The 26,017-nt window shown below is 43.9% G+C and overlaps 1 protein-coding gene across 5 annotated transcripts in view; it reads left to right on the top strand.

Annotated features, from left to right (window-relative positions):
• UNC13C (unc-13 homolog C) overlaps window positions 1-26,017 on the top strand; it is a 921,443-nt gene that overhangs the window by 599,940 nt on the left and 295,486 nt on the right. For all 5 annotated transcript variants that reach the window (XM_030189213.1, XM_030189208.1, XM_030189204.1 and 2 more), the window contains 2 exons: window positions 2,598-2,761; window positions 10,790-10,940. In XM_030189213.1, the coding sequence (XP_030045073.1) occupies window positions 2,598-2,761; window positions 10,790-10,940 (315 nt within the window). The remainder of the gene's footprint in view (window positions 1-2,597; window positions 2,762-10,789; window positions 10,941-26,017) is intronic.

The raw sequence follows: 26,017 nt of genomic DNA, 5'->3' as shown, positions 1-26,017 counted from the left end.
CATTGCCACTGTAGCTCCATATACATCACTTACATATTTCTCATACACCTGCCGCATTCTTGCAGCTGCTGTTACTCAGGGCTTTTTTTGAGGGGGTACTTGGGAGTACTGAGTACCAGCACCTTTTCCATTGTCTGCTAAAGTTGGCCCGTGGTCCCCAAGTTTTAATGAATGAGATCAGGCTATACACACCGATTCTGCCTTGTCATAGATTCTGTGACTGGTTTCAGGGGGCCTGGTTATTGTGGGGTGGGTCCCTCAGTGATGATCCCACCCTTGAAGGGTGGCTTGGCATTTGAGTACTGGCACCTCTTTTACTAGAAAAAATGCACTGCTCTTACTACTGTATTCCAAGCACTCAACCACCCTCCCGTAGCTATCACTACAGAGATTCTGGCCACACTGTTTCCTCCTCTACTTCTTCCCACCCAGAGGCATCACTGCTGGCAGAGACAAAGGGGCCCTTCTGCTAAAATGCATTAAGCACTAACCCTCAGTTTCTGTATAGGTCATCCAAATTAGGGTGTAGATCACAGATCTGCATGAGAACTAATCAAATAGGTATTAACAATCAATAATTTGTGTTAACAAGCACTTAATTTGCATCAATGAGGAGTTACACACAGATCTGACCAACTCCCTATTGTATAACATGTGCATCTAAATTTCATACTGTGCAGCTCATAAGGGAGCATGGTCATGGGAGAGGCATGGGTGAGTATGGGGTATTCCCAGAACATAGGCACAATGTTATAATATATCTGAATTTCCACTCCACTGAATCAGGGACGAGCTATAGACGTAATCTACTTAGATTTCAGCAAAGCTTTTGACACGGTTCCCCACAGGAGGCTCCTAAATAAACTGGATGGGCTGAAGATAGGACCCGAAGTGGTGAACTGGATTAGGAACTGGTTGACGGACAGACGCTAGAGGGTGGTGGTTAATGGAATTCGCTCGGATGAGGGAAAGGTGAGTAGTGGAGTGCCTCAGGGATCGGTGTTGGGGCCGATTCTGTTCAATATGTTTGTGAGTGACATTGCCGAAGGGTTAGAAGGTAAAGTTTGCCTATTTGCGGATGATACTAAGATCTGTAACAGAGTGGACACCCAGGAGGGAGTGGAAAACATGAAAAAGGATCTAAGGAAGCTAGAAGAATGGTCTAAGGTTTGGCAATTAAAATTCAATGCGAAGAAATGCAAAGTGATGCACTTAGGGAATAGAAATCCACGGGAGACGTATGTGTTAGGTGGTGAGAGTCTGATAGGTACGGACGGGGAGAGGGATCTTGGGGTGATAGTATCTGAGGATCTGAAGGCAACGAAACAGTGTGACAAGGCAGTGGCCGTAAGTAGAAGGTTGCTAGACTGTATAGAGAGAGGTGTGACCAGCAGAAAAAAAGAAGTTTTAATGCCCTTGTATAAGTCGTTGGTGAGGCCCCACCTGGAATATTGTGTTCAGTTTTGGAGGTCGCATCTTGCTAAGGATGTAAAAAGAATTGAAGCGGTGCAAAGAAAAGCTACGAGAATGGTATGGGATTTGCATTACAAGACGTATGAGGAGAGACTTGTTGACCTGAACATGTATACCCTGGAGGAAAGGAGAAACAGGGGTGATATGATACAGACGTTCAAATATTTGAAAGGTATTAATCCACAAACGAACCTTTTCCGGAGATGGGAAGGCGATAGAACGAGAGGACATGAAATGAAATTGAAGGGGGGCAGACTCAAGAAAAATGTCAGGAATGCCCTCCCGCGGGAGGTGGTGGAGATGAAAACGGTAACGGAATTCAAACATGCGTGGGATAAACATAAAGGAATCCTGTTCAGAAGGAAGGGATCCTCAGGAGCTTAGCGGAGATTGGATGGCAGAGCCGGTGGTGGGAGGCGGGGCTGGTGGTTGGGAAACGGTGCTAGTGTTGGGCAGACTTATACGGTCTGTGCCCTGAAAAAGACAGATACAAATCAAGGGGCTGATGTTTGGGAGGCAGGGCTAGTGCTGGGCAGACTTATACGGTCTGTGCCCTGAAAAGGACAGGTACAAATCAAGGTAAGGTATACACAAAAAGTAGCACATATGAGTTATCTTGTTGGGCAGACTGGATGGACCGTGCAGGTCTTTTTCTGCTGTCATCTACTATGTTACTCCTAACTTCTATCAGTTGGTCACAAGCATTTACATCAGCCTTTAACAGTCATAAGTGCTCTTAACAAGCTAGTATTCTGTAAAGAAAAGGAGCAATTAATTACTGAAGTGTTTGTATATTTCCAATCAGTTGACTGTTTCATAACATATAATTGCTATATCAGAAAATCAGAAAATTTGCATTAAATTATTCCTAGTAAGAACTTTAAAATAAAAATGACATTATATCAGATAAATCACATACCACATCACTATTCTTGCAAAATTCCATAATAGCAAGGTTTTGCAAAGGATTTATTTCATTTAAAGGAAATGATATATTACATATATTACTGTTCAATGGTCTTAGCATCTTCAACAAACACGTAACAAGTGTAAATACAAGCCTACACGATGCCATTGTTGGATTCTAGGATTCAATGATTGGAAATGTATTTTTTTACCCTTAGAATCTATTTCACCACTTGACAGAAGCTGAAAATAACAGCATCGTTAAGATCCCTGAAGTAAAAGGAGATGAGGCCTGGAAAGTTTACTTTGATGATGCTGCACAAGAAATTGTAGATGAATTTGCAATTCGTTATGGAATTGAATCAATTTATCAAGCTATGACGTAAGTAGACAAGACAACTTGCAATTCAGATCAGAGCCTGCTGTACCAAAAAAGTAATTAGAAGGTGGAGAAGATTTCTGAACTACTCATCTTTGTCATTATTTTTGTAATGCAAAGTCAGCAGGCCCTGGCTCAGGGGCGTGGCCAGACAACAGATTTTGGGTGGGCCTAGGGAAGAAGTGGGTGGGCACCAATTGTTCTTCCCCCACCCCCCCCCCTCAACCACCACCCAAAAAATATCTCAGCTGGTGGGAAAACGCTTCTTTTCACCTTGGCAGTCTGCAGCAGGCATGTGCTGAAAACTGAACATATGCAGGTGCCGGTATCATGGAGAGTAGCATTTTCGTTGCCATCTGGAGGAAGTCTTCAGCTGGCCGAGCTTGGGATCCCACAGCTACCACTAAACATGTGCTACTGTTGGGTGGGCCTGAGCCCTAAGTGGGTGGGCCTTGGCCCACCCAGGCCCACCTGTGGGTACGCCACTGGCTATTTGTTGGATACAGATTTTGGGGGGTTAGTTTTCAGAAGTTGGCCTCCTTTGTCTGATCAATACAAACTGTTACCATTCCCCTCTCCAGTAACCACAAGGACAATAGATTGCGCCACTCTGATTTCTTGAGAATTTCTTGCAGTTGTTGCTGAGAATAAGGGGCTGAATTCATACTTGAATTTCTCATGTTAATAGTAACAAAGGGGGTTACCTCTTTGGGAAGCTTAATCGAGGATGTTCAAGTAAAACAAGGGAATGATAGAATGGATTAGAACAGGGTTGACAAACTGTAATCCCTAGGGCCACAAACCAGTCTGATTTCAGGATACCCTAATAAATATTCATGATATATATTCACATTTGCATTCCCCTATTATCTCTTATTCTTATGTGTCAATTACAGTTATTCAGATAGGATATTGTAAACTGCCAAGAAGTCTCTTGGCAAATGGCGGTATAAATAAATATAGTGGAGGCAGTGCATGCAGATACATCTCATGCATATTCATTAAGGATATTCTGAAATCCTGACTGGTTTGCACACCCTTGGATTAGAGTTCATGTTGTGTGTTGATAGAGTAAGTGAGTTAGGTCTATAGAGCATTTTTGAAGGTTAGTTTATGGGATGTGATAGTTGGGCAGATATGGAATATGGTTTTTGTTGGTTTATTTGAGAATTTGATTGTTTACTCTTTAGCACTGCATTCATGGTGGCCTATTCCCTGATAAGAGTGGGGGATGGGGTGATATATTAGGAATTGATTATAGAATTTGTGTTGAGGCTGTGCATTCATTTGAAATGAAACAAAACAAACAAGTGTGCCAAAATTTCGGTATTTTTGATTAATTTCATTTTCTGTTTTACCACATGGTATTTGGACTTGCAAATGAAAACAGTTACAGAAAACCGGGACCCCTCCCCCAACCATAAAATGAGCTAAAACAATATGAAAAAAGTATGGACACCCCTAATTTTTTCTATATTTTTACCATAGCTGTTTCAACTGAGTGACCCACAGAGACATACCTTACTCAGCAAGTGAAGGAAAGAGAAAACATGTCATTGTTTCAGACTGTAATTTGAAAAAGCTTTCGCTTGATTGTATCTTGTGAAATATAAATTTAATAATAAAGGACTCAATATTCAGCAGGCAGTGGTCAGTGTTTTGCTGATCCCCCACCGGCTTTATTTCTAGATATTCAATGAGGAGCCATGTCTGGGCATTGACAGTTGTGGTCTACATTTGATCCTATTACTCGTGCAGTTATTACATAGTAACATAACATAGTAGATGATGCCAGATAAAGACCTGTATAGTACATCCAGTCTGCCCAACAAGATAAACTCATTACATATGGTATGAGATGCTTCATATGTATATCTGGTCTTGATCTGTCTTCAGTGACAATCCTAGGTCAGCTGCCACCCGGGGCGGATCGCCGATGCGCACCCCCCCCCCCGGGTTCAGCACGACCCCCCCCCCCCAGCGCATCACCCCCCCCCCCCCCCCGGTGCATTCTTGGCTGCGGGGAGCAGCCGCGTGGCTCTCGGCTCCACTGGCTCCCTCTGCCCCGGAACAGGTGGCCAACATGGGCTTACCGCTCGATCTTTCGTGACTACCACCACCTCAATGCGGCCTCCAGCGTTAGTCCTGCCCCGAGCATTCACCATTTCTGGTGGAAAAAGTAAACTCATGGAAATGAGTTGTGTGGCGGTAACCCGATGGTAAATGGACATCGCCACATACTGCCCGGTTACTGCCGGCTCAACATGGGAGCCCTTATCACCAAATCAATGGGTGGTGGTAAGAGCTCCCCATTGCATGGCCATGCGGTAAGAGTTCTCTTACCACAGGGCCATGAGTGCAGGGGGCTTTTTTGCCCACTGCAGTACAAAAGGGCCCAGGAAAACCAGCCTCCACTGCCACCGCAGGGCCCTTTTTCCCACAGCTTGCTAAAAGGGCCCTGTAGTTTCCTGTAATTCGTGTGCCTGGATCTTGTAATATTTGTTTGTTTGTTTTTCCTTTTTAAATTTTACTACTAGCTCAAGTTAAATTCATTCATTACTGTGCAGCAATTGCAGTGAATTTACTACTTTTAATGAACGGACTTTTCCAGCTTGAAACTGGAGCATTGTGTCAGTACTGTACTCTCCATGCCCATTCGAGGTGTCCTGCAATTGGTAATTTATTCATGTCAAAACAGCTGAGGGACTGGAAAGATAATATTACATATGTCCTCATTTTTAGCATCAGGCATAAATGAGGCTTGAGGGAAATTAAATGAAATTCTAAGAATACTTGAGCTGATTCCCAGGTTTTTCATGAAAGCTCACATGACTTACAACAGATTTATTAAAGATACTGAATGCCAATTATAGACTATTTCTCTTTTTAACTGAACAAAATGGATATGTATTTTGCATACACCATATGCTTTACCAACCAATAATGATATTATCCCTTTAAGGGGATAATTTTATGAGCCATTTTCCATGTGTAAAATACCTCTTACAATTGGAAAAAGACTGAGAATTGTGTGGCCGATTATGTGTATTTAAGTATGTGACCTACATGTAGGCATTCCGTAGGGCATGTTTTAGGTAGAGCAAGGGAAGAGCTGTGATGCATGTATGTATTTCATAAAATATGGGGTCTATGAATGCATTCTATGGAACAGGTTGAATTTGTATGAGAGCATTTGTGCTCTACAGGGATCACTGTAGGAGCCTAATTTATATATAGGAGCCTGTGTTGTTCTCATAAAGCTAGGGATCTGCGGCCAAAATATTGTCATTTTGTTTAGTTTCTCGTGTCATGTATGGACATTTTCATGTTATTTATTTAGGGGCCCTTTTACTAAGACACATCCAAAAGTGGCCTGCACTGGTGTAGGTGCGAGTTGTGTAGGCGCGCTAGTCCATTTCCTCAGTGCGCCTGGAAAAAAGGCATTTTTTTAATGTGCCAGAAAATGGACGTGTGGCAAAATGAAAGCCAGTGTGTGTCCATTTTCTGCGTGAGACCTTACCACCACTCATTGACTTAGCAGTAAGGTCTTATGTGTTAACCATGCAGTACGTGTCCAGCGCACATCAACTGCCGACTTCCGCCGGGTAAGTGCCACGCAGTAGAAAATTGGGTGCGTGCCAAAAATGGAATTACTACCTTGGGCACGTGGTATTCGAGCGGTAGTACCAATTTGACGCACGTTGGATGCGAGTAGGCTCCTACACGCCTTTGTAAAAAGGCCCCTTAGTTTTCTATCAGGGCAATATTGTAAATAGTGTGCACTAACAAGCCATTAATGAGCAATAATTGGATGCTAGCAACCAATTAGTAACCTAAATTAACAACAATTGGAATTTGCGTGCACATCTGGCTGCGCTATTCTATAACACCGAGTGCCCAAATTCAAAAGTGTGCAACTCAAAAGAGAGCGTGGCTGTTGGAGGTGTATGGGCGTGTCAGGGTCACTCCAAAAAGTTGTGCATGCTGTTACTGTATAATGGGTCAGCAAGCCCAACTTGGGCAGCAGCATTTACACCAGGTTTCAGCAGGCATAAGTCTGGCACCCAAAGTTAGGGCATGGAAATCGGCGCTAAGCACCATTCTATAAAGGGCACATGCCCTTTATAGAATTGCATTTAGCACCGATCTTTTCCAGCACACATTTATGAGCCACATTTATAGAGTTCGAGGAGTTTGAAAGAAGTATATTTTAGAGGGCTGATTGTTTCTTTTTTCTATTTTTGTAATTTCCTCTTCAAGAGAAGATTTCTTTTATTTTTAAGATTGTACACTGCCGAAAAGTCCATCATGGATAATTGAGCAATATATAAGACAAATATAGCATAGCATAGCACATTAACTTGCATATTGTGAAATCACCACTCAAACGCTATTGTAAATAAATAAATAAATGTTATGTGCTTTCCAAATGTCTTCCGAGTGCTAATATCTTCAAAATAATGATCCAAACTTCTCAAACAGTTAATCAAAAAATATCCACATTTCTTGTACATAAGTACTTATCTTTCAAGCAAACTGAAGGGTCCCAACACAGACCGCGTTTCGCTGATGGCAGCTTCAGGAAACCCCAAAATTTATTCATATATGCTCTGGTCTCTTACCCTTCCCTTTGGATTATCATTTTGAAGATATTAGCACTCGGAAGACATTTGGAAAGCACGTCATATTTATTTATTTACAATAGCATTTGAATGGTACATAAGTACATAAGTATTGCCATACTGGGAAAGACCAAAGGTCCATCAAGCCCAGCATCCTGTTTCCAACAGTGGCCAATCCAGGTCACAAATACCTGGCAAGATCCCAAAAAAGTACAAAAACATTTTATACTGCTTATCCCAGAAATAGTGGATTTTCCCCAAGTCCATTTAATAATGGTCTATGGACTTTTCCTTTTTAAAACTCCGCTAGGCTAACCTCCTTTACCACATTCTCCAGCAACGAATTTCAGAGTTTAATTACACATCGAGTGAAGAAAAATTTTCTCCGATTCGTTTTAAATTTACTACATTGTAGCTTCATCGCATGCCCCTAGTCCTAGTACTTTTGGAAAGCGTAAACAGACGCTTCACATCTACCCATTCAACTCCACTCATTATTTTATAGACCTCTGTCATATCTCCCCTCAGCTGCCTTTACTCCAAGCTGAACAGCCCTAGCCGCTTTAGCCTTTCCTCATAGGGAAGTCGTCCCATCCCCTTTATCATTTTCGTCGCCCTTCTCTGCACCTTTTCTAATTCCACTATATCTTTTTTGAGATGCGGAGACCATCTCCTCTGGAACCTTTTTTAAAAATCGGCGTTACATTGGCCACCCTCCAATCTTCCGGTACCACGCTTAATTTTAAGGATAAATTACATATTACTAACAATAGCTTATTTTTCAGTTCTATCAGTACTCTGGAATGAATACCATCTGGTCCAGGAGATTTGCTACTCTTCAATTTGTAAAACTGCCCCATTACATCCTCCAGGTTTATAGAGAATTCATTAAGTTTCTCCGACTTGTCAGCTTCAAATACCATTTCTGACACCGGTATCCCACCCAAATCTTCCTCGGTGAAGACCGAAGCAAAGAATTCATTTAATCTCTCCACTATGGCTTTGTCTTCCCTGATCACCCCTTTTACTCCTCAGTCATCTAGCGGTCCAACTGATTCTTTTGCAGGCTTCCTGCTTTTAATATACCTAAAAAAAAATTTACTATATGTTTTTGCCTCCAATGCAATCTTTTTTTTGAAGTCCCTCTTACCCTTCCTTATCAGTGCTTTGCATTTGACTTGACATTCCTTTTTTTTTTTTTTGTTACATTTGTACCCCGCACTTTCCCACTCATGGCAGGCTCAATGCAGCTTACATGGGGCAATGGCGGGTTAAGTGACTTGCCCAGAGTCACAAGGAGCTGCCTGTGCCTGAAGTGGGAATTGAACTCAGTTCCTCAGGACCAAAGTCCACCACCCTAACCAGTAGGCCACTCCCTCACCTTATGCTGTTTTTTATTATTTTCAGTCGGTTCCTTCTTCCATTTTCTGAAGGATTTTCTTTTAGCTCTAATAGCTTCCTTCACCTCACTTTTTAACCACGCCGGCTGTTGTTCGGTCTTCCGTCCTCCTTTTTTAATATGCGGAATATATTTGTCCTGGGCTTCCAGGATGTTTTTGAACAGCATCCACACCTGATGCAAATTTGTGACCCTCGCAGCCGCTCCTCTAAGTTTTTTTTTTACTGTTCCTCTAATTTTATCATAGTCTCCTTTTTTAAAGTTAAACAGTAACGTATTTGATTTCCTATGTGTATTTACTTCAAAGCTAATATCAAATCTGATCATATTATGATCACTGTTATCAAGCAGCCCCAGCACCATTACCCCCCCACACCAGATCATGTGCTCCACTAAGGACTAGGTCTAGAATGTTTCCTTCTCTCGTCGGCTCTTGTACCAGCTACTCCATAAAGCTGGTACAATCCAAAAGACTCCTGATGCAGGCCTTGTCGGCCGAAACACAGCTGTGTCGGGTCTCGTTTGTTCCACAATAAACATTTAGACCATCTGAAGCATCGTCAATGTGAGAAACTCAAGTTGATGATTCACCACATAAAGTAGGAGAATGGCTCTCTTACTTTATGTGGTGAATTATCAACTTGAGTGGATTATGGTGTTCCATGAATAAGTTTACTTTGGAAGGTCCAAAAAAATGTTGTTTTCTTAAGTGTGATATTATTTGTTGTGACATGCTAAAAGAGTTGACTTAAATAGTGAATTAAAGTTAAGCACTGGGAGTTTGAAATCGTTATTCATTTTTGTGCCCCCGCTATAATATTTATTTATTTTAAAAATGTATATACCACCTATAACCTAGGTGGTTTCCATATAAAACATGCAGAAAAAAAACAAAAAATAAATAAAATAAAACAAAACTGCATGCAAGCACAGAGCTCTGCTTCCTGTATCATTGTGCTGCTGTTCAGCGACAAATCATACCCAAGTCCACAGCTGAATCAAAAAAAATCGCTGTCACAAAAAGATGTCTTCAAAGGTTTTTGAACTTAAAAGTATGTGCAAAATGGTAAAGCAAACCAGAGAGTGTGTTCCATAACGGAATCCCTGCTGCGACAAAAGCTGAGGCTCTAATATCAGCATGATGTATCTGTGCCACCATATCCGAGGAAAGGCGCATGGCATTGTCAGACCTCAATGTCCTTCTTGGACAATAAACACTCAGAACTTGCTTTAAGTAAAAAGGAGCATCCTCATATATAGTCTGATGTACAATTGTCAATACCTTAAACTGAATTCTTTACATTATAGGTAACCAATTCAGTTGCTTAAGATCTGGTGTCACATGAGAAAACTAATTTTTGGGCTTACAGTTAGTGGTGGCTCTACCATTAGGCCAACTGAGGTGGGGGCCTCAGGTAGCATTCTTCATTGAGTGGCATTTTACCCTTCCTTCCTTCCTTCCTCCATCCTCTTCCCTGAATTTACCTTCTTTTTCCATTTTCCAAAAGGCGGCAGTGGCAGTGATTCCCATACCCTGCCCTTCTTCCGGCACCGGCCTCTTTTTTTTTTTTTACTGTTGGCCACCTCTCTGATGTAACTTCTTGTTTCCTCAGAGGCAGGCCACAGTAGAGAAAAGACCGGTGCCAGTGACAGAGCAGCATATGGGAATCGCTGCCACAGCCACCATTTGAAAAATAGAAAAAGAAGGTAAATTCGGGGAAGGGGTGGAGGAAAGAAAGGGGGAGATGCCAGACCATGGGCCGGGAGAAGGGAGGCTTGGGCAGCATCTCATCCCTGCCTCAGGTAACATGTTGCCTTGGGCCACCCCTGATTAGCGTTCGGTACTAAGGCACTAGTGCTGGTTTGTAAATATGAAAGTGTGGACACCAGTGCTCAGCCCTTAGAGTGCTGTTAACACTTTCTCTGTGAGTCCCTAGGGGTTTTCCTTCTCTGTAATCTATTGATAACAAACTCTTGTGTTTAATGGTGTTTAATCTGTTTGTGTTATAGGCATTTTTCATGTCTGTCATCTAAATATATGTGCCCTGGTGTCCCTGCGGTTATGAGTACCCTGTTGGCCAACATAAATGCTTTTTATGCTCACACAACGGCCTCAACAAATGTATCTGCCTCAGATCGTTTTGCTGCAACAAATTTTGGTGTAAGTTCTATTTTATTATTCAAGAACTGCTGGACTTATTTTCCCCGTGTCAGTATTTCATGCTAGGAGAGGTATATTCTTTTTTGTGGTGTTGAAACTTCCTTTTGTGTTAACAGGGATCTCTGTGCCCTTGCTCTCGCTCTATGTTCAAATGTATTTATCGGCTCTGATAAAGCGACTTATGTTTCAGTGGGTGGGTGATGCATTTGGAAGAATTATTTTTCAATATTACTTGTAATTAGTTCTGTATTTCACAGAATACAGAGTTCTGTATCTCACAGAATACAGAGCTAATTGAGGCAGGAACATCACAAGCTCCAAATGTGTCCCCTGCAACACACCCCCAACTGACGAAGTACGCTCCTGCCCTGCCCACTTTGGTGATGTCAGCACAAGGGAGGTCAATGGATGGCTTCCCATGCACCCTGTGTGGCCATTCTGGCCACACACAGGGGGCCTTTTGCAAAGCCGCACTAGTGTTTTTAGCTCGCAGTAAAAATCAGCTGGCAGTAAACACTGAGACACCCTAGGAATATAATGGGCTTCTCAGCATTTACCGCCAGCTGACTTTTACCACGGGCTAAAAACGCTGGTGCGGCTTTGTAAAAGACCCCCTATAGCTTGCTATGGCCCTAAGCTGCGGTAAAAAGAAGCCTTAGCGCACCCTTAAATGGATCTTTCCCACATACTAAGTCCATTTTCGCTTCAGCCATAAAAATGGCCCTTTTCTGGGTTTTTGTATTAATGGCCATGTGTTAATGCCATTAGCATGTGGCCATTGCAAAAATCACCATGTGTTAACTTACTGCCACCTATTTGGTAGGCTGTAAGGGCTCATGTGCTTTCTGTGCGCTAAACGTTTTCATGCAGTAATGTAGCTGCATTAAATGGTTAGTGCAGGAATATCCACTCTCTGCCTCCTGACACACCCCCTCAAAATATATTTTTTAGCAGGCGGTTTCTGCTTGCTGATTTGACACTTACTGCACGACACCTGAGCATGTCCCAGGGTGCGTCATTTGAAGCTGTGTTAGCAGTGTTTTAGTGCCTAACACAGCTTAGTAAAAGGGCCCTTAAGTGATTTAGGTCATTACTTTAGAAATATCCCCCATGTGTAAATAGAGCAATTCATTGATTTCAGAAAGCTGCTGTTTACATGTGGAGATCCACAACACTCACAGGCAGATGATCAAAGACAAACGCCGGCGCTAGAGGCTGTTAGCGCCATACTAGCGCCGGCGTTTGCTACCGCCCCATGATCAGAGCCCTCGAGCACATGAAACAACACGCTCGAGGGCTCTTAGCGCAAGTAGCATGTTAATCAGCGCTTAACGCATTCATCCCCAATGATCAGCGACCAGTGCGCCAAAGATTGGGTCGCTGGCCGCGACAAAACCTATGCCAGCTCCAAGCTGGTGTTAGGGTTTGCAGATCATTGGGGAGGAATGGTGAGCCCTATCCAGCATGCATTTGCATGCTGGCAGGCCCCCATTCCCCCCTACAGCAAACCTGCCAGCGAGGGCAGTTGAGGACGTCCAAAATTTGGATGTTTCTGTGACGGGGCAGTTGAGGACGTCCAAATTTTGGACATTTCTGCAAAGACGTCTTTCTCATAGAATCATTCAATTTTGGACGTCCTTAACTGCCCATTGCAGAAACGTCCAAAATTTGGACGTCCTCAACTGCGCCGTCACAGAAACGTCCAAATTTTGGACGTCCTCAACTGCCCCATCGCTATACCTCCGACACCCCCCTTGAAATTTGGCCATCCCTGCAACAGGGCAGTTGAGGACATCCATCTTCCGATTTAAAGATGGGTGTCCTTCTCTTTTCATTGGTCTCCAGCCCAGACCTGTCAAACAAGTGCGTGAGGATTGTGCTGAGCGCATGCTCAGGCACAATTCTCCCGCACTTCTACCCCATGAGCAGAGATAATTGTGCTGCTTAAATTTGCATGCATTAACTCTGATCATAGGTCTAATAGCACCCCACGCTGTTCCAGCGCTATTTTAGAGCACTGTTTGGAACAGCGCGGGGCTTTTGATCATCTGCCTGTCAGAGATTAAAAGAGGATGTGATCTGGGTTTCTTGTAGGGAGGACTAAGGTGCCCTGATCCTAAAGAGCAGTAAGCCCTTACCACCTAGTTAGTACATGAAAACAGGCAACTGCAGGCAAGGTCCTTTCACTAAGCTATGGTAAAAGAGGCCTGCGCTAGCATGAGCCTGTGTTTTTGACACACGCTGAGGCCTTGTTTTACTGCAGCGGGTAAAAGACTGTCTTTTTTTTTCTCCAAAAGAAATGGCCATGCGGTAAGTGAATTACTTGCCACGCAGCCATTTCGGGGGGGGGGGGGGGGGGGAAATATTTTTGTAGCACCAGAAATGGCGTGCGCTGGGGGTGGGACCTACTGCTGGGCTCCTACGGTAGCCCAGCAGTAGTTCCTCAGTTCCCCAAGACCAAAGTCCACCACCTAACCACTAGGCCACTCCTCCACATTGCATGAGCATGAAAGCATTAGCCTCTGCATGTTATACTTACCATATGCTAATTGGCAGTAATTGCTCTCTAATGTTACCATTAATGTACAACCTGCAATAAAAAATAGAGGACATGCAAAAGGCGCAGTGTTAAATCTGGGCTTAGCACATGGTAAAATCCTACATTATAATGCATTAAGGAGCCCTTTTACTAAGGTGCGGAATGCCTAACATGGGCCTACCACACGTTAAAAGGGCGCTACTGCTGGGCATGCTGAGGTGTCCCGCAGTAGTTTCCCGCTCTGTGGGACCCTTTTACAAAGGCATGTAAGGGCCTACATGCATCTAGGATGCACCAAATCTGCATTAACGCCCAGCTACTGTGAACCCCTGGTGGTAATTCTGAATTTGGCGCACGCTGAAAACACGCGGTAGAAAATATTTTCTATTTTCTACCACATGGTGCTTACCTGGTGGTAAATGGCAGTGGGCATAAGCTGCATGCCTACCACCCAGGTAGCACGTGAGACCTTACAGCTAAGCCAATGGGTAGCGGTAAGGTCTCAGGCCGATAATGGATGCGTGCTGGTTTTTATTTTGCCGCACGTCCATTTTTGGTCCCCTTAAAAAGGCCCTTTTTCCAGGACGCGGCAAAAACTGGCCCAGCACATGTACAAAAGATGTGCTCTCACTGCCGCAAGCCACTTTTTGCCACAGCTTAGTTAAAGGGCCCCAGTCAGGCTTATTTTCAAAAGAGAAAGGCGCCCATCTTTCGACACAAATCGCAAGATGGGCGTCCTTCTCACAAGATCGCCCAAATCGGCATAATCGAAAGCCGATTTTGGGCATCCTCAACTGCTTTCTGTCGCAGGCACGACCAAAGTTTACAGGGGCGTGTCGGAGGCGTGGTGAAGGCAGGACTGGGGCGTGCCTAACACATGGGCGTCCTCGACCAATAATGGAAAAAAGAAGGGCGTCCCTGATAAACACTTGGACAACTTTACCTGGTCCTTTTTTTCTTATGACCAAGCCACAAAATATGCCCTAAATGATGACCTCCCCTTACTCCCCCAGTGGTCACTAACCCCCCCCCCCCCCCTCAAAAAAATGTTAAAAATATTTTTTACAGCCTCAAATATTATACCCAGCTCCATGACAGCAATATGCAGGTCCCTGGAGCAGTTTTAGTGGGTGCAGTGCACTTCAGGTCCACCCCCCCCCCCCCACCTGTTACACTTGTGGTGGTAAATGTGAGCCCTTCAAAACCCACTAGAAACCCACTGTACCCACATGTAGGTGCCCCCTTCACCCATAAGGGCTATGGTAGTGGTGTACAGTTGTGGGTAGTAGGTTTTGGGGGAGTTTTGGGGGGGCTCAGCACACAAGGTAAGGGAGCTAAGCACCTGGGAGCAATTTATGAAGTCCACTGCAGTGTCCCCTAGGGTGCCCGGTTGGTATCTTGGCATGTAAGGGGGACCAGTGCACTACGAATGCTGGCTCCTCCCACGACCAAAGGGCTTGCATTTGGTCGTTTCTGAGATGGGCGTCCTCAGTTTCCATTATCGCCGAAAATCGAGGATGACCATCTCTAAGGACGACCATCTCTAAGGTCGACCTAAATTTCGCGATTTGGGCGTCCCTGACCATATTATCGAAACGAAAGATGGACACCCATCTTGTTTCGATAATACGGGTTTCCCCACCCCCTCTCTGGGACATCCTGTGAGGACGTCCTCAGGAAAACTTGGGCACCCCTTTCGATTATGCCCCTCAGTGTGTGTTAATCCTGCACTGGAAAATATTTCTTGTTTTCCAGCATGGTAGGCATGCCCATGAACAGTGAGTAGGCATGCTTGTGCTAATCGGGTAAAGCGGGCACATTACTGCATGCTACCTGATTAGCGTGGGAGCCCTTACCGCCTCCTAAATAGGTGATGGTAAGGACTCCTGCGGTAATGGCCACAAGCTAATGGGGAAATTTGTGCGTCACATTACAAAAAAATGTGGCATGGTGGCCATTTTACCACCATGCTAAAAGTAGCCACAGCGCTGACACCAGGGTTGGCCACGTTTTAGCACGGCTTGGTTAAAGGACACCTAAGCCCAGATTCTAGTGTACTTTAGAAAATGGACCCCTAAATTTATGTGTTTGTTCCCCATTTTATAAACGGAATATATATGTTTGGGGAAATATTTCCATTTCGGGTTTTACACCAGCTTAAAGGTATAAGTATGTTTTTAAAAAGAATTTGTTTTGGCAAGGTTTTACAAAAGGGATTAAGAGAGTCATTCTCCTTAATCCCATTTACTTTATTTCTGCCTTCAAACTGGTAGGGTAGCCATGTTAGTCCATTTTTATAGGTAATAAATAAAACAAGACAAAGAAAAGAAATTAAGATTATACCTTTTTTTTTATTGGACTAGCAATACATTTTTTGATAAGAAATTCAGAAATGAACAAATGATGTGCGCACAATTTAACTGAATAATTAGCTAATTAGCACCAATAATTGACTTTTTTACAAGCAATTATTGGCACTAATTTGATTTAATTAGAACTTACACACATAAATTTAAGTGCGAGTAGAAAAGGGGCACAGAAATGTCATGGGCAGAATGGGAGCATTCCTAGCATTTACACATTTATAGAATATAGGGTATATGTGTGCAATTTAGGTGCATACTTGCATACATCTGCACCACTTTCAGTTGGTGCAAATGGCCATGCCTAAAGTTAGGCTTGATCCCCAGGTGTAAGCGCTATTCTATAAACCGTGCCTAACTTTTTAAGTGCAGCTTATAAAATAGTGTTTTTTCAGTACCATGTATAGAATTCACCTCTAACTGATTAGATGTACACATAGAAGAACACAGTCTTCGCAAGCTCAAAGCAACAAGGAACACAGCGATGATGACACAAAAATGAAGGTCTTAGATGATGTATAAAAAGTACAGTTTATTGGGTGAGTCCAGAACAATGTGGTAACTCGAGGTGACCACATTGTTCTGGATTCACCCAATAAACTGGACTTTTTATTCTTCGTCTAAGACCTTCATTTTTGTGTCATCTTCTCTGTGTTCCTTGTAACACATGATTACAACATAGGTGGCAGTAAGGTCTTACACACTAGTCTTTTTTTGTGGCCACATGCTAACGGCAACATTAGCGTGTGGCCATTAATACAAACATTCAAAACTCTGTAATTCCACTGCTGCACTAAAAATGGCCTTAGTGTGCGGGAAAGACCCTCATAAGGTCACACTATGGCCACATTTTAGCACTGCTTTGTAAAAGGACCCATTAGAAAAGGCTCTGTATCTGTAGATCATTTTCAAAAATACCACTGGAATTAATCACATCCCAACCTGGACATCTCAATTCCAATTTCTACATTCTATAAAATATGGAGCTCCATATCCACCCATTAGTAAGATGTAAGAGAGGCTTCTCATTTAAAACATTTTACAGCTTTTTTTGTGGTTTTTCTTTTTGACATTTAGAGGGGCATTTTCAAAAGGGACATCCAAGTTGCAATTTGGATGTCCTTGCAAAACATCCAAATCCAGGGGCGGGAAAACCCATATTTTTGAAACAAGATGAGCGTCCATCTTTAGTTTCAAAGATACCGTCAGGGACGTCCCGAAACTGGAAGGGATGCAGGCAGGCAGTTTTCAATAGCACGAGGATGGAAAAACATCTTAAAACAAGACCTCGGCTGGGCTGGCGGGGATTGGGGGTCCCCCGCCAGCTGAAGTAATATTTTTAAAGGCACCGGACTGGAGGAAGCGGACCACGGCGGGGTAGGTGACGGCGGTAGGCGGGGGAGGGTTGACGGCGGTAGGGGAGGGTTGACGGCGGTAGGGGGGGGCAGCAGCCGGGGGGGCTATAATGTGCCCCCTCACTCTAGCCCCTGCCCCCCCTACCGCCGAACCTCAGATACGCCCCTGACTCCACTGATAACATCCCTATCTTCAGAGCAAGCTCCATTTACCATTACCCTCTGTCTCCTTCCATTCAACCAATTTTAAACCCAGTCAGTTACTCTAGGCTCCATACCAAGGGAACTCAGTTTATTTTTGAGTCACCTGTGTGGTACCGTGTCAAGGCTTTGCTGAAATCTAAGTACACCACATCTAGCACCCTTCCCACGTCCAGCTGCAGGGCCGTGCCAACAAGGTAAGCGGGGTAAGCACCGCAGGGGGCGCCGACCTCTGGAGAGCGCCGCCGCGGTGCTTACCCTCACCGCTTACCTCAGCTCCGCGCCGCCCTGGGGGCTTTAAATCTTTTACCTCCGACATCGCAGCAGCTGAGCAGCGTCAGTGAAAGCGCTGCTGACGTCTCCAGCCTTCCCTTCGCGCTCGTTCATTCCCTCAGTGTCCCGCCCTCGTAAGGAAATGACGTCAGAAGAAGGCGGGACACTGAGGGAACGAACGAGCGCAAAGGGAAGGCTGGAGACGTCAGCAGCGCTTTCACTGACATTGCACAGCTGCTGCCACGATGGAGGTAAATTTAAATTAAATACAAGAAACCAGACTCAGAGAGTGGGCAGATGGACATGGGAGGATGGATGGAGGAGGGAAGGGCAGAGAGGAGTATCGATGGACAAGGATGGACATGGATGGGAGGGCAGGGCCCAGGGAGAGAGGAGAAATTGCTGGACATGGAGGGGAGGGGAGAGAGGAGAATTGCTGGATATGGATGGAGGAGGGAAGGGCAGAGAGGGACAAGGATGGATGGGAGAGCAGGGCACAGGGAGAGAGGAGAAATTGCTGGACATGGAGGGGAGGGGAGAGAGGAGAATTGCTGGACATGGATGGAGGGGAGGGAAGGGAAGACAGAGGAAGGAGATGCACATGGATGGAGGGGAAGGGAGAGAGAAGAAATGCTGGGCATGGATGGAGGGGAGGGAAGAGAGAGGAAGGATATGAGATGAGGGAAAAGGAAGAGAGGAGAAAAACTGCACAAGGATGGAGAAAATAGGCAGAAGCTGGATCCACTGGACAGTCAAGTCTGTGGAGGATCCAGCTTTTACTTATGGATATAGAGCAAGAAATGAAGAAGAAAATGAGGAAAGTAAAGAAATAAATGGAAAGGAAGCACCTAACCATTATACCTCTATTCAGGAAAACTAGACTGCCCCAATTGGATTGTCTGCACATTTTGTCCATTAGATTGTAAGCTCCTTTGAGCAGGAACTGTCCTTCTTTGTTAAACTGTACAGCGCTGCGTAACCCTAGTAGCGCTTTAGAAATGTTAAGTAGTAGTAGTAGTAGTTAAGAGGACAGATAGCAGCAGAATCAGATACTGGGCCAGCATGATCAGAAAAAGAAAGTCACCAGACAACAAAGGTAGAAAAAAATGTCCACTTTGAGAATTTACATCTGCTATCTTATTTTGCAATGTATAGCAATTTGTTTCTAAGAATATTGCTGACAATTCCTGTCAGTGTGGCAAGTGGTGAGCGATCATTTTCATCTTTCAGCTCCTATTTCCTTTGCATCTTGTGCCACACGGGGGGGGGGGGGGGGGGGGGGGACACCAACTGATAGTCTGCAGGGGGGCACCAGAGACCCTAGGCACGGCCCTGTCCAGCTGTTTGATCACCTAGTCAAAGAAATCAATCAGATTCGTCTGACACAACCTGCCTCTAGTGAAGTCATGTTGCCTCGGGTTTTGCATTGCATTCAGTTCAAGAAACCTCACAATCCTCTGCTTTAGAAGCATTTCCATTAGGTTACCCACCACCAAGGTCAGACTGACAGGTCTATAATTCCCAACCTCCTCCTTCCACCCCTTTCCAGTCCTCTGGGACCATTTCGGACTTTAAGTGGAGCCGACAGTACTTCTCCGAGTTCCTTAAGCACCCTTGGATGTATCCCTTCAGGCCCCATCGCTTTGTCTACTTTTATTTTAGCTAACTTTTCACTTATAGAATAGCACTTTTTTCAGCACCATTTTTTTGAGGGCCATATATACAAGCTAGCCCATAGAACAACAGAAATGAAAACTTTTGTTAGGTTGGCTTGATACCTGTTAGTCTGCTGCTGTCTTATTTATTTATTGCATTTGTATCCCACATTATCCCACCTATTTGCAGGCTCAATGTAGCTTACAGAGTGTGGTTATGACATAGTCAATTCAAGATAACAGGTACAGTGCATAATGTTAATCTTAGCTTGTTTGATTATCATTTCCTTGCTTTTATTTTTGATGACGACTCCTTAAGCCTTTTGTGGAAAAAGACTGTAATTTTCTAATTGTGGTTTGAAACTATTTCTTTTGATATTATTTGATAATTTTCCTATTCACTTTGTAAATGGTGACTGATTAAATTATGAAAGTATAAATACTTTTTTTTAAACCAGTCAATAGAATGAGAGCTTTACCTTCAGTCAGTATCATTGAGCTTTTGTATGGTTAAATATGCAAATGAGGTTGTAAATCAGGAGTGAAGGCTCAAGTACATAAAATAATTTCTTTAAGGTCATTAGAACTGCAATAGCCAATATTCTTGAGATTAATATAGGTTAAAGATTCCTCTGGATAACTTCCAGAATTACCTTTGAGTTTGAAAAGTTGACCAGACAAAATTAAACAAAACAAAACAAAAAAAGCACAGGGAAGCTTCAAAAGTAGGGGCATCTGATTAATGAAAAGTAAAGTTGAGACACCCCTACTCTTGAAAGCTCCTTGTTCTTTTTTTTTTTTTGCTATTTGCTTTCGCCCTTGTGCCTTTGGATTCCCTCTGCTTCATGCTCAGACAAACTTTAAGTAATTAAGAATTCTTTTTGCTAAACAATTAAATTGCAGTAAGAAACGGCCTTTGCACACCCTTATGTGGGTCTTTTCTGTTCACTTAGGAGGTAGTAAGAGCTTCCACATTAATCAGTTAGCACACGGTAAAGTAGATACTCTAACTGGTTAGCATAGGAACTACCACTCTCCACTCGTGACACCCCCATCAAAAACACCCCCATTAAAAAAATTACAAAAAAATTATTAAAGTGCGCTTAGTGTGTGCACATGCCAAAATTAAAGTGGAACACTTTAGCACATCCTACCGTAGGCTACTTCTGCTGCATTAAGCACGCATTAGCACTTAATACACCCAAGTAAATGTGGTACTTGGAGCATTCTGGGGGCTGTTAAGAGCGCTGTTAAGTTTATCTAGGTACTTGTAACCCATTGGGCCCGATATTCAGACTGTGAGAGGTAACCTGGCTGCTGAGCCTGGATATTCAATAGCGGGCCATTTCTGATGACCGGCATCGAATGGCCGGTTTATTTTTGGCTTGTTTGAACTTAATCGGACAAGCTGATATTCAGCACTGGCCAGTTAAGTTGGAACCAGCCAAAGGTATTCCACCTATTGACATGGCCATATTTGGCCACCAAACATACTGTAGTTGGCCAGATGCTCAATATTGGCACTGACCGGCTATATCACGCAACATAGCCAGTCATTTGGCTATCTACTAAAAGGGAAATTCTATATATGGTGCCTGAAAAATCCACACAGAACTCATTCTTGCCTGAGCGTATTCTATAAGAGTTAGGCGCGGTATATAGAATACGCTTAGTTGATATCCCAGCACCTAAAACTATGAGCGTCCATTTACACCAGCAAAAATGTGGCATAAATCCTTGTGTGTAGATTTATGCAGACTGGGCCATATTCTATAACAGCAATGCCCATGAAACACCCATTTCCCTGCTCATAGCCATGCCCCCTTTTGAACTGCGCACTTTAGAATTTAGGTGCAGTTCATTACAGAATGCGCTTAGCGAGTTATGCACGTAAATTCTAATTATTGCCAATTAGTGCTCATTATTGCTTGTTAAGTGCTGTTAACAAAGCTGATTGGCTTGTTAAGCCAATTAAGTTACGCTTATTTTTATGGAATATGCTTAGATTTCAGAACAGATCTCTAGGTGCACTATATAGAATCCGGGGGTATGCGCTAATTTTCAGCCGAGATAGTCAGCTATCTCGCACTGAATATTAACACTTAGCCAGCTAAGTACCATGTAACCGACCAAGTGCTGTTACTGGACAGTTAAATGGTTTTGAATATTGGGGGATCTATGTTCAGTGGTAAGATTTTCTCAGTTAGTCTGCTGAATATCCGAATTCTATAACCTTGATACAAACGCATTTGTTCTGCCCAAATTTAACTTGACAGTGCTGAATATCGGTATTCTCTGTTTAAACGAAAACAATGTAGCTGGTTCCTGGCCTGCTGAATATGAACCTTTTAGCTTTTTGGATGGCCTATTCAATATAAGCAATGCACTATGAAAATCCTTTGTATTATACTATTGTTGAGTAAAATATCAATGTTTTCAAGAAGCACTTGTGTTTACTCTGCTAACATGCAGTTTAGCTATTCGTTAGTTTTTCCTGTGTGTCAGTAATTATTAATAGCTCCTAAGTCAGGCAGCAAGATGATATTTCGAGAGCGCTTATTAGCTTGCAGGCTTATGGATATCCACAGGAATGAACGATATTCAAAGGAAAACTTCAGGCAGTTTCCTTTTGAAAATCTCACAGACTGCAGTGCTGTAGGGATTTTTTAGACTCACGTATTCTGCAGATGTAGTGGTTTTTTCAAGTCTACCTGGCTAATAATGGCTTGTTGACCCTTTCTGCCGGGAACTCAGCTATGTTAGTTGTTTTCATCGCATCTTCCAGCAACAAATTCCACAGCTTAACTGTGCAATGAATGAAAAATATACTTCCACCAATTAATTTTGAAAGTACTACCTATTCTTTTTAGCCTTTCTCCATACAGAGCTTTCCATCATTTTTGTTGTCCTTCTCTGAACCTTTTCTAGTTCCTCTATGGTGATTATTTTAGAAGGTCTGTTCACAGTTTAGACATATTTAACACATCCAAATCCCACATCCACTCCTACCCTAGCTGAGATAACTTTCTTTAAATCAGTCACCTTATTTTCTGTCTCTTCTTACTCTCTTACCTATATGTTCCATCTTTGCTTATACCCTTCACTGTCAATTAAAATGTTCTATTACATATTGTGTTGACATTGTAAATAGTATACTATGCTATACTTTGTATTGTTATCTGAATATTTTTACTGCTGTAATTGCCTATTGCTCATGTTTGATCTATTCTTACTGTACACCGCCTTGCTTTCACTGCTGCCGGTTCGCCGCTGCGACTTCGGGTAAATAGAAGATTTGCAGGGGGCAGAACGGAATGTCGGGGAGCTGCCATCCCTCAGAAAAAAGGTGCCGGTACACCGTACTGGCGCGTACCGGCACAAAAAAAGCACTGGATTTCTCACATCTTTTCATTAGCAACTCAAGGTATAGTAAGTAGTTTCCTGTCCCCCACAGGGCTTACAGTCCAAACTCTCTTATGCCCCAATGATCAGAAGCAAACGCAGGCGCTACAGGCTGTTAAGGCCATACTAGCGCCTGTGTTTGCTACCACCCCATGATCAGAGTCCCCAAGCACGTGAAACAACACGCTCTCGGGTTCTGAATGCAACTAGCATGCAAATGCATGCAAAACAGGGCTCTTAGCTCAAATAGCATGCAAATGCATGCTAAACCTATTCATCCCCAATGATCAGCGACCAGTGCGCCAAAAATTGGCTCGCTGGCCACTGCAAACCCTACGCCAGCTCAGAGCTGGTGCTAGGGTTTGCAGACCATTGGGGAGGAATGGTGAGCCCTGTCCAGCATGCAATCGCATGCTAAATGGCCCCCATTCCCCCCAATGCAGCAAACCCCCCCAGGAACCAACAAACCCCTCAGCGACAGGGGGCAGGAGGTCCAGCGGACTTCTGGTCCCCTGCCCCCCCCCCCCCCCCCAGAGACAGGTTCAGGTCCAACCTAGCCCAACCCCAGCATTAGCAAGAAGTCCCTGGTGGTCCAGTGGGCCGCTGTCAATCCCCCACCCCCTACTCCTTACCTTGAGTTGGAGGAGGGAGGTGGCCTGCCTCCCTCCTCTTCCTTCGATGCTGCCTGCAAAATGGCAACGCCCATCCCTGCCCAGTGTATCCTGGGATGCGCTGGGTGAAGCTTCACACCATATAAGGGCCTTATATGGTGTGAAGCCCCGCCCAGCGCATCCCAGGATACACTGGGCTGGGCTGGACACTGCCATTTTGCAGGCGGTGTCAAAGGAAGAGGAGGGAGGCAGGCCACTTCCCTCCTCCAACTCAAGGAAGGGGGTGGGTGGATTGCCAATGGCCCACTGGACCACTAGGGACTTCTTGCTAATGCTGGGGGGGCTGGGGGACTGGAGACCCACCAGATCTCCAGCCCTCCCTGAACCTATGTTGGGTCAGAACAGCCTTTTTATTTAAATGGGCTGAACTGTCACCTTCTTAAGTTGTGGAGGAACCTGTCCAGAACCACCTGACTTATTAATCAAATCCGCCAAAAAAAGGTGCAAAGTCTTTTTTCCTAGATTAAAAAAAACAAACAAACAGGCAAATATGGTTTGGAGTTAACAGAGTTTATATCAGAAACAATATTAAAGGAGGGCTGGAGATCCAGTGGTCACCAACCCCCTACCTCCAGCCGCCTGTCGCTGGGGGAGGGGGGGTCGTCGGTCACCCACAGGGCCACCAGGGACTTCTTAGAAATGCTAGGGGGGGTTAGAGGGACTGGAGACCCACTGAGGGAGTAAGGGGTGGTCATCTGGTCAGTTCGGACACCTTTTTGAGGCTTGGTCGCAAGAAAAACTGGACCAAGTAAAGTTGGCCAAGTGCTCATCAGGAACGCCCTTCTTTTTTCCATTATCGGCCGAGGACGCCCATCTCTTAGTCACGCCCCAGTCCCTCCTTCGCTACGGTACCGACAAGCCCCCGTGAACTTTGGTCATCCCCGTGATGGAAAGCAGTTGAGGGCGCCCAAAATTGGCTTTCAATTATGCCGATTTGGGCGACCTTAGGAGAAGGACGCCCATCTCCCGATTTGTGTCAGAAGATGGGTGCCCTTCTCTTTTGAAAATAAGCCTGTTAGGGGCTCTTTTACTAAGCCATTTAGGCATCTACACGCATCCAATGTGCATCAATTTGGAATTACCACCCGGCTACCGTGTGGCCTGGGCGATAATTCCATTTTTTAGGCGCATCCACTATGTGCACCAGAAAATCATTTTTATTTTCTGGCATGCAGCGCTAACTGAGCAGTAAAAGCATTCTACGTGTATAGACCATTACTGCCTGGTTAACACGTGAGGCCGTACCACTAAGTCAATGGGTGATAGTAAGGTCTCAGACCCAAAATAGACACGTGCCAATTTTCATTTTGTCGCACGTCCATTTTTGGCCAAAATTTTTAAAAAAGCCATTTTTACAGGTACGCTGAAAAATGGATCTGAGCGCATCCTTAACACACGCTTACACTAGCACAGGCCATTTTTCAGCACACCTTAGTAAAAGGACCCCTAACTGTAGATATTCAGCGGGAGATAACTGGTTATTTCCTACTGAGTATCCCTATTTCACATGAAATGGACAGTTAGGCGTGGATATTCAGTGCCAAACTGGCTGTGTTGAGCAGTCAAAATAGGGCCACTTAAATAGCAGGCCTCTCTTTGGCTGCTAAAAAGTTAACTGGTTAGCGCTAAATATCAGCATAGCCATTAACTTTTTAGTGGACAAAATAAACTCGGATATTCAATGCCAGTCACCGGATACAGCCTGGCATTGAGTATCCTGGTTTAACGGCGGTGGCGGACAGCAAATGCGCAGCCAACTGCCAGCTGAATATCAGGCCCACTGAATCATTCTGTTCTTTTGACTGGGTTGGCAGCAATAGTATTAGAAGGGACTCTCGTAGCGTGGTTTCAGCCTTATTTGACTGGGAGAGCACATAAGCATGTGATAGCTGATTCTCCCATTCTTAATGGTGTGTCTCAGGGCTCTTCTTTTTTGGCTGTACTGCTTAATATATCTATATATATAGATAGAGATATATAGAGATAGAGATATATAGAGATAGAGATATATATAGATATATATGTTACCACTCTGTAAATTGTTGGGAAAGCTTAAGGTACATTATAGACTTTATGCCAATGATGTTTTGCTCTTTTAAGCATGATTTCCGTTTGGCTTTGAATAAAGCTAATGTTTGTTTATCTCATATTTTTACCTGGATAATCAGTAATGGGATTTGATATACTGCCTTCATGTGGTACAATCAAAGTGGTTTATATGTATTAAATGCAGGCACTTTCTCTGTCCATAGTGGGCTCACAATCTAAGTTTTTGTTTTGGGGACAATGGGAGGTTAAGTGACTTGCCCAGGGTTGCAAGAAGCTGCAGTGGGAATTGAAGCCAGTTCCCCAGGTTCGCAGCCCACTGCACTAACCATTAGGCTACTCGTCCACCCCGTTGCTACTGGTGTACCTTAGGGCATGATAGCTGATTGGCTATCAACCCAGCAGACTGAAGTGATGGCCTGTTCTAGGACTGTTTTGTCCCATCTTCCAGAAATACTTGATCTGGACCATACTGTCATTCCTATTTGCTCGAAGATAAAAAGTTTAGGAGTGATATTGGAATCTGGTCTTACTATGAAGCATTTTGTTCAGCAATTAATTTCTTCCTTTTA

Source organism: Microcaecilia unicolor, chromosome 1 (assembly GCF_901765095.1).
Source record: "Microcaecilia unicolor chromosome 1, aMicUni1.1, whole genome shotgun sequence".
In the NCBI taxonomy this organism is placed as follows: Eukaryota; Metazoa; Chordata; class Amphibia; order Gymnophiona; family Siphonopidae; genus Microcaecilia; species Microcaecilia unicolor.
Note: the sequence above shows the minus strand (reverse complement) of the source record. Positions and strands in the feature narration are given on the sequence as shown.